We start from the raw sequence: 17,621 nt of genomic DNA, 5'->3' as shown, positions 1-17,621 counted from the left end.
AGAAGTCCAGATCCACTAAGTCCCAGCCTAACGAATGATCAGTCATCTTGTCACACTCCGTCCAGGTCCTCTGTATTTACATAGTTAAAAATCCTACAGACAGAAACCTTCTACCCATCAAAGATGTTAGAGGCAGGTAGTAAGAACCTGTTTAAAATGTGACCCTTGATTTTACAATCAATTTTGTGACAGGAATCAGGTGAAATTACAGAGGAACACTTAAGTTTGACAATGCATAACATATACCATTTACATCTATCTACTCACATAACGAGCTGCTATTTCCTTCTCTTCTGTTTTCTGTTTTTTACTATCTGAAGAATAATCTGTTGAATTTCTGTGCTTTTCTGCTGTTCTGAAACTGGCTGAGGGAGATACAGAAGAGCTCTGCAGTCAGAAAAGAGATAAAGGAAGTATCATCACACACTCATTGAAAACAGTGGTTTATTTGTTGCTATCCCTCAATACCAGTTAACCTGAGAATATGATTTGGAGCTGTTTTCACATCACAGATTTTAATCAGCAATTGTCTTATATATATATATAATGCATTGTAAGAGACAGATAAAGATCATTAACTGACAACAGATTGTAGTTGTTATCTGCAATGTCAAAGGGATAAATGTAGAGCTACTTTGGACCATTTTATGAATTCTGTTCATTGACCTGATTTTGGCTTGTTTCATCTGCAAGTACACAGGGTTAAATCAATGCTTGAAGAAGAAAGGGGTGGGTGTGCATGTGTGTGCATTTGCCTGTGTAAATCACCAGGAACAAAATGTCTCAAGGTAAGTCATACTTCAGCAGATGTCTGAATGAAGATTTCTAACAAAGAAAACAAGTAAGCTTCTGAACTGCCTCCAAGCACAAAAGAACAGGCTAAACCACCCAAACTCAATTTATTTTGGCACCTTCCCGATCACAGGCTGTGCCTGTGGTAGGCACACACACAACACAGTGGCTCAGACAGTCCTTTCTTTTCTGCAGACCTCACTTAGTAATGATTATTAAAGAGCACCTGTAAAAAACTAGAGAGAACAGAAGATAATATGTAGTTTATGCACTATCATTCAGCAATTCTGCTCTACTCCTTTAAACAGGCAGGGAATATTTATCAAGCCCTAACATATTTCCAAAGCTTGGTGGAGCCTGTACCTTGTTTAAAAAAAAAAAAAAAATTCTCTGGGACTGCTTTTAGCACCAGCAGCAGCTTTTGGATCTCATTCAAGAAAGAATTTAGGATGTACTAACTTCACCTCATACTGAAGTTTATGGCTGAATGGAGGTAAGTAAGGGACGTGTTCAAATATTTTGCAGAACTTGAGATGACAGGAATGAAGAACTGGCTGGAGGACCGGGCCCAGAGAGTGGTGGTGGATGGTGCCACAACCAGTTGGCAGCCAGTCACTAGTGGTGTCCCCCCCAGGGATCAGAGCTGGGTCCCATCCTTTATTGGGCCCCTATCTTTACTGATGATCTGGATGAGGGGATTGAGTCCATCATTAGTAAGTTTGCAGATGACACCAAGTCAGGAGCAGGCGTCATTAGGAGGGCCCTGCAGAGTGACCTTGACAGGCTGGATGGGTGGGCAAAGGCCAGTGGGATGAGATTTAAGAAGGCTAAGTGCAGGGCTGTACACTTTGGCCACAACAACCCCAAACAGCACTGTAGGCTGGGAGCAGAGTGGTTGGAGAGCAGCCAGGCACAAAGGAACCTGGGGGTACTGGTAGACAGTAGGCGAAACATGAGTCAGCAGTGTGCCCAGGTGGTCAGGAGAGTCAATGGCATCCTGGCCTGTATCAGGAATAGTGCGGCCAGCAGGACAAGGGAGGTTATTCTTCCCCTGTACTCAGTACTGGTGAGGTCACACCTTGAGTACTATGTCCAGTTCTGGGCCCTTCAATTCAAGAAAGGTGTTGAGGTATTGGAATGTGTCCAGAGAAGGGCAACAAAGCTGGTGAGGGGCCTGGAACACAAGCCCTATGAGGAGAGGCTGAGGGAGCTGGGGTTATTTAACCTGGGGAAGAGAAGGCTCAGGGGAGACCTCATTGCTGTCTACAACTGACTGAAGGGAGGTTGCAGCCAGGTGGGGGTTGGTCTGTTCTCCAAGGCAGCCAACAACAGAATGAGGGGACACAGTCTCAAGTTGTGGCAGGGAGGTTCAGGCTGGATATTAGGAAGTTCTTCACAGAGAGAGTAATTTGCCATTGGAGTGGGCTGCCCAGGGAGGTGGTGGAGTCACCATCTCTAGAGATCATAGAATCATAGAATCAACAAGGTTGGAAGAGACCTCAAGGATCATCGAGTCCAACCTGTCAACCAAAACCTCATGACTACTAGACCATGGCACCAAGTGCCACAACCAATCCCCTCTTGAACACCTCCAGGGACAGTGACTCCACCACCTCCCTGGGCAGCCCATTCCAATGGCTAACAACTCTCTCTGTGAAGGACTCTCTCCTCACCTTGATCTTCAAGAAAAGACTGGATAAGGCACTTAGTGCCATGGTCTAGGTGATTGGACAGGGCTGGGTGATAGGTTGGACTGGATGATCTTGGAGGTCTCTTCCAACCTGGTTGATTCTATGATGAAAGTAATTCTAAGTTTAATCTCTGATGACTGTTTCCATCTCTCTGTCCACTTTATATAAGGATTTGAGAGGAAGAACAACTAAAGAAGTCCTTACTGATGGGTTTTCTAGATCATCCCATTCATCCAGAAACACGTATTTTGGGGTTCTTCCTCCATGCCCTATGGACAGCTGTTCCTCACAGAACTGCACAATACAGCAGTTTGATTTTGAGGTTTTCAATGCATGCCTCCCTAGGTCTACTTTATAGTTACTACCACAAATGCAAACCAAAAAATTTGCATTTACATTACACGAGTTCTGTTCCATTGGTATTACTGAAATGATATTTTCCTTAACTTATTACACTACAAACTTCTGGTAAGGATTAAGAATACTTAATCACAGAAGTTAAACTGGGGTTGTTGCCCAAATCATATGAGAGAACATTTCTCCCTGCTGGGACACTCTGGTTTTCCATTTCTCCAAAAGTCTCTAGTTCTTGGAAACAGCAGTTTAGATTAATGACTGGTGGAATTCACAAAAAATATTTTTGACTGGTAATTGTCAATTACTCTCTAAGCTCACTGAGTGTAAATGAGAATTTTAAAATGCAGCTAGTGCTGAACAAAGCCTGTGCCTTTTCCACCAACCCGCCTGCCTTCTTCTCCCTCTCTCCTTGATAGTACAAAATGGGTAGACAGTATTTTCCCATGCTGAATTAATACATCTTAAAATATGTTCACTGATTTTGTTTCAAAGCAGATCATTAGCCACCTATTACAGTATAGTAAATGGCACAAACTAACCATTTTATATCTTGCTATGAGTAGACAACACATGTCAGAGACAGTAGTGGCAGTAGGCACAGCAGCCCTTAAAATAAAAGCCAAGTAGAAATGCACCATTAAATGAACTGATGGCTTGAAAAATGTGTTTGCTTACTGCAGCAATATAGCATAGTCCTTTTCAAAGGATTTTTGATACTATGCTCCTACTGCATTTGTATTCATTTACAATTTGGAAGGCAATAGCTTGTAATGTGAATTGAATTAATTATTTTTCAACTTAGAATAGAATAGAATAAACCAGGTTGGAAGAGACCTTCAAGATCATCATGTCCAACTTATCATCCAACACCACCTAATCAACTAAACCATACAACCAAGCATCCTGTCAAGCCTCGCCCTGAACACCCCCAGCAACAGCGGCCCCACCACCTCCTCGGGCAGCCCATTCCAATGGGCAATCACTCTCTCTGGGTAGAACTTCCTCCTAACCTCCAGCCTAAACCTCCCCTGGCGCAGCCTGAGACTGTGTCCTCTTGCTCTGGTACTGGCTGCCTGGGAGAAGAGACTAACCTCTGCCTGACTACAACCCCCCTTCAGGTAGTTGTAGAGAGCAATAAAGTCACCCCTGAGTCTCCTACTCTCCAGGCTAAGCAACCCCAGCTCCCTCAGTCTCTCCTCATAGGGCTTGTGTTCCAAACCCCTCACCAGCCTTGTTGCCCTTCTCTGGACTCATTCCAGCAAGTCAACATCCTTCCTAAACTGAGGAGCCCAGAACTGGGCACAGGACTCGAGGTGTGGCCTAACCAGTGCAGTGTACAGGGGCCCAATGACCTCCTTGCTCCTGCTGGCCACACTGTTCCTGATGCGCGCCAGGATGCCATTGGCCCTCTTGGCTGCCTGGGCACACTGCAGGCTCATGTTCAGCTTACCATCAACCAGCACCCCCAGGTCCCTCTCCACCTGGCTGCTCTCCAGCCACTCTGACCCCAGCCTGTAGCACTGCATGGGGTTGTTGTGGCCAATGTGCAGAACCCGGCACTTGGATGTGTGAAATCTCATGCCGTTGGACTCTGCCCATCTGCCCAGCCTGTTGAGGTCCCTCTGCAGAGCCTCTCTACCCTCCAGCAGATCAACTCCTGCCCCCAGCTTGGTGTCATCAGCAAATTTACTGATGATGGACTCAATGCCCTCATCCAGATCATCAATAAAGATGTTAAAGAGCATGGGGCCCAGCACTGATCCTCGGGGCACACCACCAGTGACTGGCTGCCAGCTGGACATGGCACCATTCACCACCACTCTCTGGGCTCGGCACTTCAGCCAGTTCCTAGCCCAATGCAGTGTGCTTCCATCCAAGCCATGGGCTGACAGCTTGGCCAGGAGTCTGCCGTGGGGGATGGTGTCAAAGGCCTTGCTGAGGTCCAGGTAGACTACATCCACAGCCTGCCCCACATCCACCAGGCGGGTCACCTGATCATAGAAGGAGATCAGGTTGGTCAGGCAGGACCTGCCCTTCCTAAATCCATGCTGGCTGGGCCTGATCCGTCAGCCATCCTGGAAGTGCTGTGTGACTGCACTCAAGATGACCTGTTCCATAATCCTGCCTGGCACTGAGGTCAGGCTGACAGGCCTATAATTCCCTGGCTCATCCAACCGGCCCTTCTTGTGGTTGGCCAGCTTCCAGTCCTTTGGGATGTCTCCAGTGAGCCAGGACTGATGAAAAATGATGGCGAGCAGCTTGGCTAGCACATCTGCCAGCTCTCTCAGCACCCTAGGATGGATCCCATCTGGTCCCATGGACTTGTGGGGATCCAAGTGGCTAAGCAGATCACCAACTACCCCATTCTGGAACAGAGGAAAACTATGCAGCTCCCTGACTCCTTCTGCCAGCTCTGCAGGCCAGCTGTCTGGAAGACATTCTGTCCTGCTAGAAAAAATTGAGGCAAAAGAAAAAATTGAGGCAAAACTTCACCCCACAGAAAGCAATTTACTTGAAAACAAAGAAAAACAACCACCAGTAAACTACAGAGTGGTGTCTAAAGAATTAAACTACTGCACTTATTTAAACAGAAATATTTATTTTTTTAACTTTGAAACTGTTTCATTTTTCACAACCTAGTCAGATATGTGCCATAGATGCCATTTTAATCTCTGGTTTCACTGCTCAATAAAGTAATAAATTAAAGCTCCCTACTAGAATGATAGAGTAGCTAACTTTCACTAGCACATAAAGGATGAGCACTACACTGGGGCAATGCACACTGCTTAGTGATTTTATTGCTTAAAAGATAGATCAGACCTGTGGCATCTCACCTGACATAAGCAGAAAACCAGAGATAACAGCAGGCAGAATCTACCTTTTCAAACTGAAATTTGTCCAGTATTCTACGATTAACACTATTCTGCCTCAAGAGTCAATTACTACAGCACAAATATACTCACTTTAAGTGTTCTATTCCTTAGCTTGCATGGAGCCTGTCAGTCAAAATCCCTATACTACTAGCCTCTTTTCCCATGTGTGATGGGTTACACCCATCCTGAAAGCTGGGCAGGGGAGGGCTTGTGAGAGCATTGCCCTCTCTGCAGGGGGTTTTCCCCCCAGGGGATTGTAATGGGTTACACCCATCCTGAAAGCAGGGCTGTGGGGGCGGTCGGGTAGGGCTTGTGTGGGCATTGCCCTCCCAGGAGCGGGGTTTCCCCCTGGGAAACTGAGTCTGTTCCACTCCCCCTCCCTGCCCAGCAAGCCTATACAAAGGAGGACGCTGAAGTCATTAGCTCTTGGCCCCTGCCTGGACAAGGACTGCTGCTGACTCCCTGCTTCTCTGCCATGTGGTCAGACCTGATCCTTCTCCCTGTTACATCCAGGCTTCTTCAAAGGACTCCAAAGGACTGGGGTTTTGTATATGTACTTTGCTCCATCCATCCTTGTTCCTTACCCTTGTGAACCCTTGCTGTTATTGTTTATATATTTTTATATATATATATATATATATATATATATATATAATTTAAAGAAAATTCTTTACCTCTCTACTTCCAAGATGACTCCAAATTATTTCTTGGTGGATTTGCTCATCCACTTTCTTTTCCTCTCTATTGGGAAAGAAGAGGGGGGAACAGGGGAGGGATTCTCAGCCTTGACCCCATTTGAGCTCTTAAATCCCGGCTAAGGCTCAAACCACCACACCATGTAACATAACAAGTAGGGCTCAATGATCTTAAAGGCCTTTTCCGACATAAATGATTCTATGAATCTGTGATCACTGACTTCCTGAGATTTCTGACACTGGTGCTGACAGATCTAAAACTTATGCTCAGTTACAAAGGTATGTCACAATATACCTAGGCAATGAGCTATGGTCCAGATTGTTCTATGGACCTAAACCCTACTATGTTCAGTGTGTGAAGTACAACATTTGTTACCCACACTGAGTTCTCACTACTGTTTGCAATAGCTTTTCCAGCCTGTAAACACTTTTACTGATGTATCGTCAGTGAGAAATTCTGGGATGTAACTGTCCTGATGTTTTCCACTAACATCAGATTCCTACATATGATCCTATACTCACCTGTATCTTGGCTCCCAAGTGTGCAGGTCTATATGCTCCAAAAGAGTTCCTTGTATTTGCATATTGTGCAAGAAAACCTCCATTGAAGCACACTGTTCAGCTGTTAGGACTCTGCTCTGTTCTTTGACTAAAAGATCAGTGCTCTCCTAACAGCTACCTTTAAGAAATTGGAATAGGATAACTTAAAGAAATTAAGTAATTCAGCACTATCACTTGGTAGGCTACAGCTTAACAGGACAGGGTCCTCATTTTAATAACTCTTACAATTTATAGAGAAATAAAGTCTTTTCACACCACTGGGGTTTTTGTTATAAAATAATCTACTAGAAAGCAGCATTTTTCTACTAACCAACATGGAGCTTGTTCACATAATTAAACGAGACCCGCCTGGTGGATGGGGAGAAGGCTGTGGATGTAGTCTACCTGGACTTCAGCAAGGCCTTTGACAACATTCCCCCCAGCAAACTCCTGGCCAAGCTGTCAGCTCATGGCTTGGACAGCAACACTCTGGACACTTGAACGTGTCCAGAAAAGGGCAACAAGGCTGGTGAGAGGCCTTGAGCACAAGCCCTATGAGGAGAGGCTGAGGGAGCTGGGATTGTTTAGCCTGGAGAAGAGAAGGATCAGGGGTGACCTCATTGCCCTCTACAACTACCTGAAGGGGGGTTTTAGCCAGGAGGGGGTTGGTCTCTTCTCCCAGGCAACCATCACCAGAACAAGAGGACACAGTCTCAAGCTGCACCAGGGGAAATTTAGGCTTGAGGTTGAGGAGAAAGTACTTCACTGACAGAGTTGTTTGTCATTGGAATGGGCTGCCCAGGGAGGTGGTGGATTCACCATCCCTGGAAGTGTTCAAGAGGGGATTGGATGTGGCACTTGGTGCCATGGTTTAGTCATGAGGTCTGTGGTGACAGGTTGGACTTGATGATCTTTAAGGTCTCTTCCAACCTTGGTGATTCGGTGATTCTGTGAGACATAGGGAAAAATACTCTTTGGTGAAAGCAGGTTATATGCAGTTTCTGGTTGAGCGAAATGTACCCAATGCTGCTTGGGTAAGAACAGTTGTTTTTTCTTAAATCCATGTTAAATACACTACAAAATGCTAACAAAACCAACTGAATATATGCCTTCACAGAAAAGCTGAGAACATTGCCTTGTTCAGATAATTTGTATAGTGGCACACTGGTTCCTGGTGCTCCAACTACAGTATCTTTTGCACTAGGCAATAAATTGTGGCCTGCTAAGCTTCAGTCTTTGTTTTGGGTAGTGCAGAGCACAATGCTGAATGAAGCGCTATCACAGAATGCCTTAGGTTGCAAGTGATGATTTATTCAAATCTCCCTGCCATGGGAGGTTGTCCACAGCCACTGTGGACAACCTCACCACCCTCATACTGAAGAGCTTCTTCCTAAGATCAAATTTAAACTTACTCTCCCTCAGCTTAAACCATTCGCTGTTGCTGCATACCCTTATGAAAAGACCCTCTCCAGCTTTCCTGTAGGCTCCTTTCAGTAACTTCAGTAACTTATAGCAAAGCAGCTATAAGATCCCCCAAAGCCTTCTCTTCTCCAGGCTGAACAGCCCTTGCTCCCTCAGCCTATCCTCACAGCAGAGGTTCTCCAGCCTTTCAACCATCCTTGTGGCCCTCTTCTGGACTTGCTCCAACAGTTGTATGTCCTTCCTGTAAAAGGGATACCAGAAGTGGACTCAGTATTTGAGGTGGAGTCTGACAACAGCAGAGTAAAGGGGAAGAACCACATCTCCTTATCAGCTGGCCACACTCCTCTTGATGCACTTCGCAAGGCTGTCAAGATCCTTCTGGATGGCATCCCTTCCCTCCAGCATGTCAATCAGAGCACACAGGCTGTTGTCATCAGCAAACTTGCTGAGGGTGCACCCAATTCCACTGTTCATGTTGCTGACAAAGATGTTAACCAGCACTGGACCCAGAACAGCTCCCTAAGGAACTTCACTAGTCACTGCCCTCCATCTAGACACCCCATCTCATTGTTCTGTTTTCTCTCCAACAATGGCAGGGTGCTGCTACTGGTGCAGTACGAGTGCATACAAGCATAAATTAAATGAACACAAAGAGAGCCACACAAGCCTCTTACACAGCGGTAAAATTCTCAGCAGCAACATGGCAAACATCAGCATGCTTGCTATCTATTTGGGATAATTAACACTTCAAATTGCTAGGAAAACAAAAGCAGTAAATCACTATTTCGCCCAAAAATTCTCCTGAAGTTACTAGCATTAACACAGATCACTTACACTATAACACAGCAAAGAAGAAATCAGTACATTCAAATTGCAAGGCCAATTGCTCTCAAATCCTGCAAGCCCCAGCTCCCCCATACGCTGCTGTCTCCTGCAGATGAAGACCTGGTCTAAGCAGACTAAATCATAATTAAATTACATCAGTGTTAAAAGCAAAGGCTAGAGATGACAGGATGAAAAGTTCTCCCACATGATACAGTTGGTAACTCTTTTAAAGTATTCAAAAATATGATGATTCCCCAGCATACCCTTACTACTATGCCAAAATTATGTATTTGGATTGTAATAATTAAAACAATAATTCTCAACAAACTGGGAATCACAAGATAATTGACCATCTTGAAGCATTAAGCAAACTGCAGTAAAAGCTAAGGATGCTCAAGGCTAAGGTCAATTATGATATAATTACCTGAATGACATTATTGCTGTTAATAAATTCTGTAGAAAGTATAAAAGAAACTATAAAAAGTAATATATGCATCACAGGGAAACAACCAGGCAGCAGTGCTGCTTGGTTTGTAGGTGAGATACTTGAACATGACCAGAGAAGGGCAATGAGGCTGGGGAGAGGTCTCAAGCACAAGCCCTATGAGAAGGCTGAGGGAGCTGGGGTTGCTTAGCCTGGAGAAGAGGAGGCTAAGGGAAGCCCTTACTGCTCTCTACAACTACCTGAAAGGAAGCTGTAGACAGGTGGGAGTTGGTCTCTTCTCCTAGGCAACCAGCACCAGAACAAGAGGACACAGTTTCAAGCTGCACCAAGGGAGGTTTAGACTCAAGGTGAGGTGAAAGTTCTTCACAGAGAGAGTTGTTAGCCATTGGAATGGGCTGCCCAGGGAGGTGGTGGAGTCACCATCCCTGGAGGTGTTCAAGATGAGATTGGATGTGGCACTTGGTGCCATGGTCTAGTCATGAGGTCTGTGGTGACAGGTTGGACTCGATGATCCTTGAGGTCTCTTCCAACTTTGGTGATACTGTGACTTCCAGAGGGCAAACTTCAATTTGTTTAAGCAACTTATTCAGAAATTACCCTGGGTAGCAGTCCTTAAGAACCAAAGGGTCCAGGATGGTTGGACCTACTTCAAACAGGAGCTCTTGAAGGTACAGGAACAGGCTGTGCCCATGTGCTGAAAGATGAGCTGGTGGGGAAGGCGACCAGCCTGGATGAGCAAGCAGCTCTTGAAGGAATTAAGGGGAAAAAAGAGGTTGTATCACCTTTGGCAAGGGGAGGAGGAAACTTGAGATACATTTAGGGATGTTGTTAGATCACGTAGGAGAAAAATCAGAGGGGCAAAAGCCCAGTTAGAACTTAAGCTGGCCACCTCTGTGAAAGATAATAAAAAGCATTATCATAAATATATTAATGCTAAGAAGAGGGGCAAGAAGAACCTCCACTCCTTATTGGACCTGAAGCGTAACATTGTAACTAAAGATAAGGGAAAGGCTGAGGTTCTAATACATGGATTTCGGCAGGGCAGATCCTACCTCACTAATCTGATCTCCTTCTATGATCAGGTGACCCGCCTGGTGGATGGGGGGAAGGCTGTGGATGTGGTCTACCTGGACTTCAGCAAGGCCTTTGACAACATTCCCCCCAGCAAATTCCTGGCCAAGCTGTCAGCTCATGGCTTGGACAGCAACACTCTATGCTGGGTTAGGAACTGGCTGGAGAGCTGAGCCCAGAGAGTGGTGGTGAGTGGTGCCACATCCAGCTGGCAGCCAGTCACTAGTGCTGTCCCCCAGGGATCAGTTCTGGGCCTCATCCTGTTCAATATCTTTACTGATGATCTGGATGAGAGGATTGAGTCAGTCATTAGTAAATTTGCAGATGACACCAAGTTGGGAGCAGATGTTGGTCGGTTAGAGGGCAGAAGGGCTCTCCAGAGTGACCTTGACTGGCTGGACAGATAGGCAGAGTCCAACATGATGGCATTCAACAAGTCCAGGTGCCAGCTGCTGCACTTTGGTCACAACAACTCCATGCAGCGCTACAGGCTGGGGTCAGAGTGGCTGGAAAGTGGCCAGGCAGAAAGGGACCTGGGGGTACTGATTGACAGCAAGCTGAACATGAGCCAGCAGTGTGCCCAGGTGGCCAAGAAGGCCAATGGCATCCTGGCCTGCATCAGAAATAGTGTGGCCCGCAGGAGCAGGGAAGATATTTTGCCGCTGTACTCAGCACTGGTTAGGCCACACCTTGAGTACTGTGTCCAGTTCTGAGCCCCTCAGTTTAAGATGGACATTGAGACTCTTGAATGTGTCCAGAGAAGGACAATGACGCTGGTGAGAGGCATTGAGCACAAGCCCTACGAGGAGAGGCTGAGGGAGCTGAGATAGTTTAGCCTGGAGAAGAGGAGGCTCAGGGGTGACCTTATTGCTGTCTACAAGTACCTGAAGGGGGGTTTTAGCCATGAGGGGGTTGGTTTCTTCTCCCAGGCAACCAGCACCAGAACAAGAGAACACAGTCTCAAACTGCACCAGGGGAAATTTAGGCTCGAGGTGAGGAGAAAGTTCTTCACAGAGAGAGTTGTTAGCCACTGGAATGTGCTGCCCAGGGAGGTGGTGGATTCACCATCCCTGGAAGTGTTCAAGAGGGGACTGGATGTGGTTTAGTAGTCATGAGGTCTGTGGCGACAGGTTGGACTTGATGATCTTTGAGGTCTCTTCCAATCCTATGATTCTGTGATATGTGTGGGTGTGTATTAAATAACTCAAGAAATTACTGTTGTGACATCTTACATGTCATGGATAAGACAAAGACTGCTCTGGTGAGTAGTGAGTGGCATAGGACAGGGCATAAGAAACACCTGGGCAAGAGGAGGGGGCAGTCTAGTGCAGCCCATTAAGACCATACTCCAAGTGACAAAAATGTAACCCAGGTGCTCCCACACAACAAATCTCCTGCATGGCTCTCACTCAAGGCAACAGTCATCTGTCTAGGGGGGTAAATAAATAAAGGTGTTCATCTACATACCTCCATAAGCACTGATACATTCGTTTTAGTAAACTGAGGGAAATGGTGTGAAAATCTGTGGGCTGCTCTATAGACACCCTGGAGTGTTTTCATAGTAGTTGTGCTCCTGAGGTCACTCAAACCTACACTGCTACTACATCTTTATGTTGTTATCCTCATTATTACAATTACTGCACTATTATTATCACAATTACTACATCCCAGAATCTATTCCAGCCTCATGGGTTTTATGCTTTTCACTTCAGTTTTACAACATCCCCACTTTGCTGTCTTTATCTGGGCATACAGGTTTTCTTTCAGACACATGCTATGTGTTGGGATGAGGCTGACAGGCTGTGCAGCCTGTGCAGAGCTCATCTGTTTTGAAATGGCTCACTGAAAGAGGAAAGGGTGGTAGCCCAGTATTGTTCCCACATGTGACATGGAGAGGATTTTTTTTCACGTCTCCCTTGTCCAATTTGTTTCCCTATTTACTAAACAAACTCAACTTCCACTCAGACATATCATGATCAAATTTTATTCTGTTTCCATTTTCAGTTACAGTCTCAGTGACTGTTAGTGAAAAATGTTAACTAGCTAAGAAAGATGGAGAACAAAACTAGTTTTATTATCACATGACCCTGTCTGAGCTAAGTGGAATGAGTTTACTCAAGTGTGTGATAATTATTTTAATACACAGTATGATTAAAATGTAAACTTTGAAGTTTTATATAGAAATTTTACCCACTAATTAGCTTCACTAATTGCAAAATTAATGAAGCTAAGTAGCTGATAAGGGTGTCATAAAAACCATTAAAGTCTAGACATGCAGTGCTGCTGCAAGGACAAGAAGACAGCCATAAAGAAGTCCAGAATAATGAGAATGTGTAGGCTCAGCAGTTAGTCATCAAAACACTAAAGTGTAGATGTGTATGCACATTATGTAAATGTGCATATAAGTTCTCTTAAAATATCCATGTAGCTGTTTATGCTGGTGATCAGCTTGCTCTGGTAGTACCACTGTGATATTTAATCTAACTAATTAAAAGCATGAAAGAGTAGATGCTAGGAAATGGGTGTTAAAAAGAACAAACCACTGTAGTTCTACATGTTACATCCAGTCATATATTTCAACACATGCTTATCAATTTGCAGGACAAGGTAAGTGGACCACACAGCAGAAGCTGCAGATACCTAGCAATTTTGACATATAATCCTATCAGCATGTGCTGTTGTTTCTCTGGCCCCTGCTGGTGTACAGGTGTATGTTGTTCAGAAGAAAAGCAGGTGTTTAAGGCAAGGATGAGGGCAGCTCGCTAGCATTTCACAGATGGATTTTTGCAGTAAATCCTGAAAAATACAGCTTTTCCAGTAATCACTAGCTGAATGACATAACACATGTAAGGCCTAATCACCACTGACACTGTGAGGGTCATAGGATGGGAGAAGAGGCAACGCAGCTTAAGTACAAGCAGTGAAGCAGTAGAGGCACATAGCTGTGAGGCAAAAAGGAAAGACAGGTTTAGGCTGAAGTGTATCATAGCACAGGCACATGAAGGTAGTGAAATCAGATTGTGGCAAAAATAACAAGCATCCTTTGGTAAGCAAGACAGTTGGAACAAAGAACCTGATTTCAGCAGGAGATAAAAGGAAAAGAAACAGTCAGGAAAATGAGTTAAACACTTCTGATAGGTTTATAGAAATTTCAGTTCACAGATTGCATTTACCCTCAAGTCTATTTCAGTCCGCACTGGCCAACTCATAAATATTTAATTGGCAGTAACACAACTCAGGCATTGTCAAACATCCTCCCCTTTAATCCACAGAGCAATTCACCTGATCCATTCTCCATTCACAACCTTATGCCTTAATCTCCTCCACTTTGAACAGACCCCAAAGAAAGACCACATGCTTCAGCACACAGCAGAGCAGATAATTGGGAGGGAATGAAAATATTTTTAAGACAGTATTAAGCCACAAATTGCAATTGGTATGTGCAGTACAGTAGGTGAGTAACAGGGCACATGCAGGCTGCAAAGAAATTCTGTCCCTAATGATCCCAGAAAAGATAAATACACTGAATAGCAATGGCACAAGCTGGAAATGCTACCAGAGAAAACCATACTGCTGACACTTTAGAAAATAAATGCCAAAATTCAGGACAAACCTGCATGTTGTCATCTCACATACAAACCTCTAAGTGTTACTTAAACCAAAATCAGACGCAGTGAAACACAGGTGTCAAAGGCCACCAAATTAGAAAGATTCAGAAGAACCAAGGATAAATCTTTGGAAACCCAAAGAACAGAGCAGTGCCAAGGAAGCATGGAGGTACAGCTCTCTTCTCCTCAGATATTTATTTGGGGTTCTAATTACTGATCTTTCAGGCTATTCCCTTCAGCAAAGATCTGAAACAGTTTGAGCAGTAACAGCAAAACAGAGACAGTGAAGAGTGTATTGGGAATTAACTGGGAAGAATGAGCATGGGAGAGCACACAATCACAGGGTAAGAGAACAAAGCTCAACCAGCCAGAGCTTTCAATGCAGCAGTTTAACTCTGGGCTTACCACCATGAAAGGAAGGAAGTAGGATAAACAACAGACTGCACTATGAGCTTTGATTCACCAGCATGCCACAATGCAAAGAAACGAACATCATCCTGTGACCATTCTTCAACAGCCAATGACAGATGCACACAGAAAATTCTTGACATATATCTCCAAAATATTAACACAACTTTTTCATAGTGACTGAACTGAAACAGAACAAAGTAATTAAATCATTTTTAGAACAGTAAGAAAACACTAAAGAAGGAGTGTTTCATGATAGCCATTGAAGGCCCATATCAGTATGCTTTACACTTTATTAAAAAATATCTCCAAGAATCATGAAATTCCTCTGAAGAATAACCAATTTTTGCTTAGAACCCTCTTTTCAGACTGAGCACCATAGTAAGCTGCTATCCATTCACTCTGCACAATGATTAAAGTGGACTGTATAGCACTGAGCCAAGCTGAACACAAACACTTTCTGGCAGCAGCTCAAGCCACAGGAGTTATGAGAAGTCTTGTCAGTACCAGCAACAGATGTAAAAAAACACACACACCTATGCCTCCCAGATTTTCCATATCAGAGCAGTAACAATCAAGTTTTCAGCACTGACTTCTCCAGGATTAGCTAAGCAGACAGGTCCTACCAAATTTCTAATTCTTCCTTTTGAACAGAAAGATACAACCTAGCACTAATTAGCCTTGTTCAGTTGCTTTAAAACCACAGAGATCACGTCTTATGACAGTCCCACAAAACACCATTTAGCTGCTTTCAATTAGGTAATGAGCCACATTTTTAATTTCGGTTACATCTAACATAGCCTGTATTCATGACAAAAGGATCGGTTTTGAGTTTTCACATTTCTGTTCCCTTCCAATCTATTCACATGTATCAACTTTAAAGAAAAATCACTATTTCTCTTCATCCTGCCTATTTGTCTCTACAGGATTTCATAGCTGTTTTGCTGCAGAGATGACCCGGAAGATAAGCAAGCAAAGCAAATTATTATTTTAACTGAATACTTCATGGGTAGAGCTGATGATCTCTTTCCACACTTGCTGACTTTTCCCCTCCCTTCCCTGGAATTTTAATCCTTTTTGCTCCTGACTTGATCCATACAAAAGTGATGGGTAAAGAGGTTACCATGATACAAAAAGTACCCTCGAATTCAGCAGAAACATTCACTCAGCGGAAACGGGACACACGCTTTTCACAGGTCTTAACTAAGAGACTGGCAATTCACTTATTTCTTCCCGTCAGATCTTGTGAGGCTTCTGAAGACTTGATATATTTCATGCTTTCCTAGTACCTTCCATGATTCAGAAAGCCAGAGCCATTGCTATGTGCCCAGGGAAAACAGAATTCATTATCCAATGAGTCTCCTAACTGCCAGGTGCTAGTAAAGATTTGCAAATTCTAACTCATTCTAATTCTGAAGCAATATATTCTCACAATGTTCTATAAAAATATGCTCCAGAAAGAAATCTTTGAGCACTACTGTTTGCTTTTCTGCCCAAATAACATCCAAGCCTATAACATCTGTATCACTTCATCTGTACTCACTGACATATCTTCCCAAGACCCCTGTTCAGGAAATTATCCCATTTCCTATTCAGGAAAGCAATCAAACAGATGCCAGATTTGAGGTCCACACTTTGATCTCAGGAAAGTCACATGACAGATAAAGAAACCAGAGGAATATATGTATATGCTTAACTTTAGATGCCTATGGTGCACCATCCTGAATCTGGACCTCAGCTTGCTGGAAAAATAATTGTCTTCACTCTCATTCTTCAACAGTAACAGAGGCATGGTGGGAATACAGATCCTGCAGTCAGCCTTAAAATAGTTACATCAGTATGTAGTAGCACATTATATGTAAAACATCTACTTTGAAGACAGAAAAATAAAACACAGTCCTTTCTACTAGATGTGTAGATGCATTACAACTCCTGAGCATCCTAGAGCTTAGACGAAAGAAGCGGCAGTGGCTTTTACTTTTCTGGGTCTTTCATTATTTATATTGGACAGGTCACACTTAATTTTCTAAACATTAAAAGCACAATCAAATACTAACTTCAAACTATCTGGAAATGTTTTGATGTCAGCCATGAGCAGTCAATACATTTTTAATTCAAGCTAGATGAGAGGAAATGCAAAAATGTCCCTCTTGTACTCACCCTACTCTCTGCCAAGTAGTTATGTGTGAAAACTGGTATACATACCCAACCTACTCAAATGAGCTATCTTAAAATAATTTGTGAAGACTATTCTCTCTCATTTAAGTACTTTATAATAAAATGCATCATTCCTTTCACTTTTGTTAAGCAAAGTCTACAGTAACCCTCCTAAAACAGCGTCCTGGCAAATGCTCCTGAGTTACATAATCCAGTAGGTTCAACTCTACTGTTACAATAATTTTCAAGGAAGACAGGCATAATACATTATCATTATAGCTATACAATCCTGAGTTGAGTCTTCCTTGGATGAATTCTTAACACTTTAATGCTGAAATGGATCTGTTTTAAAAGCATCACGTGGAAGACTTTTTAAATACCATACCTCCTCAAGCTCTTTATTTTAAATGGTTTACAAATGAACCAGTGCAAACAGGAGGCGGGAGGGAAAGATTTATGTTCTCTAATCTAGCGTTAGGTACATTTTAAAGAACAACAGGCATGTTCCCAAACAAACTATTGCAGTGTACAAATTGCCCAGTAGGGATGGAGATAGAAATACCTACAGTTTAGATCTAAGGGAGATAACAATACCTACAGTTTAGATCTAAGGGTTTAGATCTAAGAAGTTGACATTTCATCAAGGTTGTCTAGGAAACGATTTTTAATTTTTTTTTATGAAACAAAATGAAAGATGTTTATTTCCATTTGGGATGGCTCTAGAGAAGCTGGCAAAT

General features: G+C 43.6%; 1 protein-coding gene across 2 annotated transcripts in view; it reads right to left on the bottom strand.

The window, feature by feature from the left end:
- The window catches only part of TLE4 (TLE family member 4, transcriptional corepressor), a 121,457-nt gene that overhangs the window by 14,285 nt on the left and 89,551 nt on the right, over positions 1-17,621 (bottom strand). For both annotated transcript variants that reach the window (XM_054179085.1, XM_054179086.1), the window contains exon 9: positions 268-387. In XM_054179085.1, coding sequence (XP_054035060.1) covers positions 268-387 — 120 coding nt within the window. The remainder of the gene's footprint in view (positions 1-267; positions 388-17,621) is intronic.

This window comes from Dryobates pubescens, chromosome Z (genome assembly GCF_014839835.1).
Source record: "Dryobates pubescens isolate bDryPub1 chromosome Z, bDryPub1.pri, whole genome shotgun sequence".
NCBI classification, from domain to species: domain Eukaryota; kingdom Metazoa; phylum Chordata; class Aves; order Piciformes; family Picidae; genus Dryobates; species Dryobates pubescens.
Note: the sequence above shows the minus strand (reverse complement) of the source record. Positions and strands in the feature narration are given on the sequence as shown.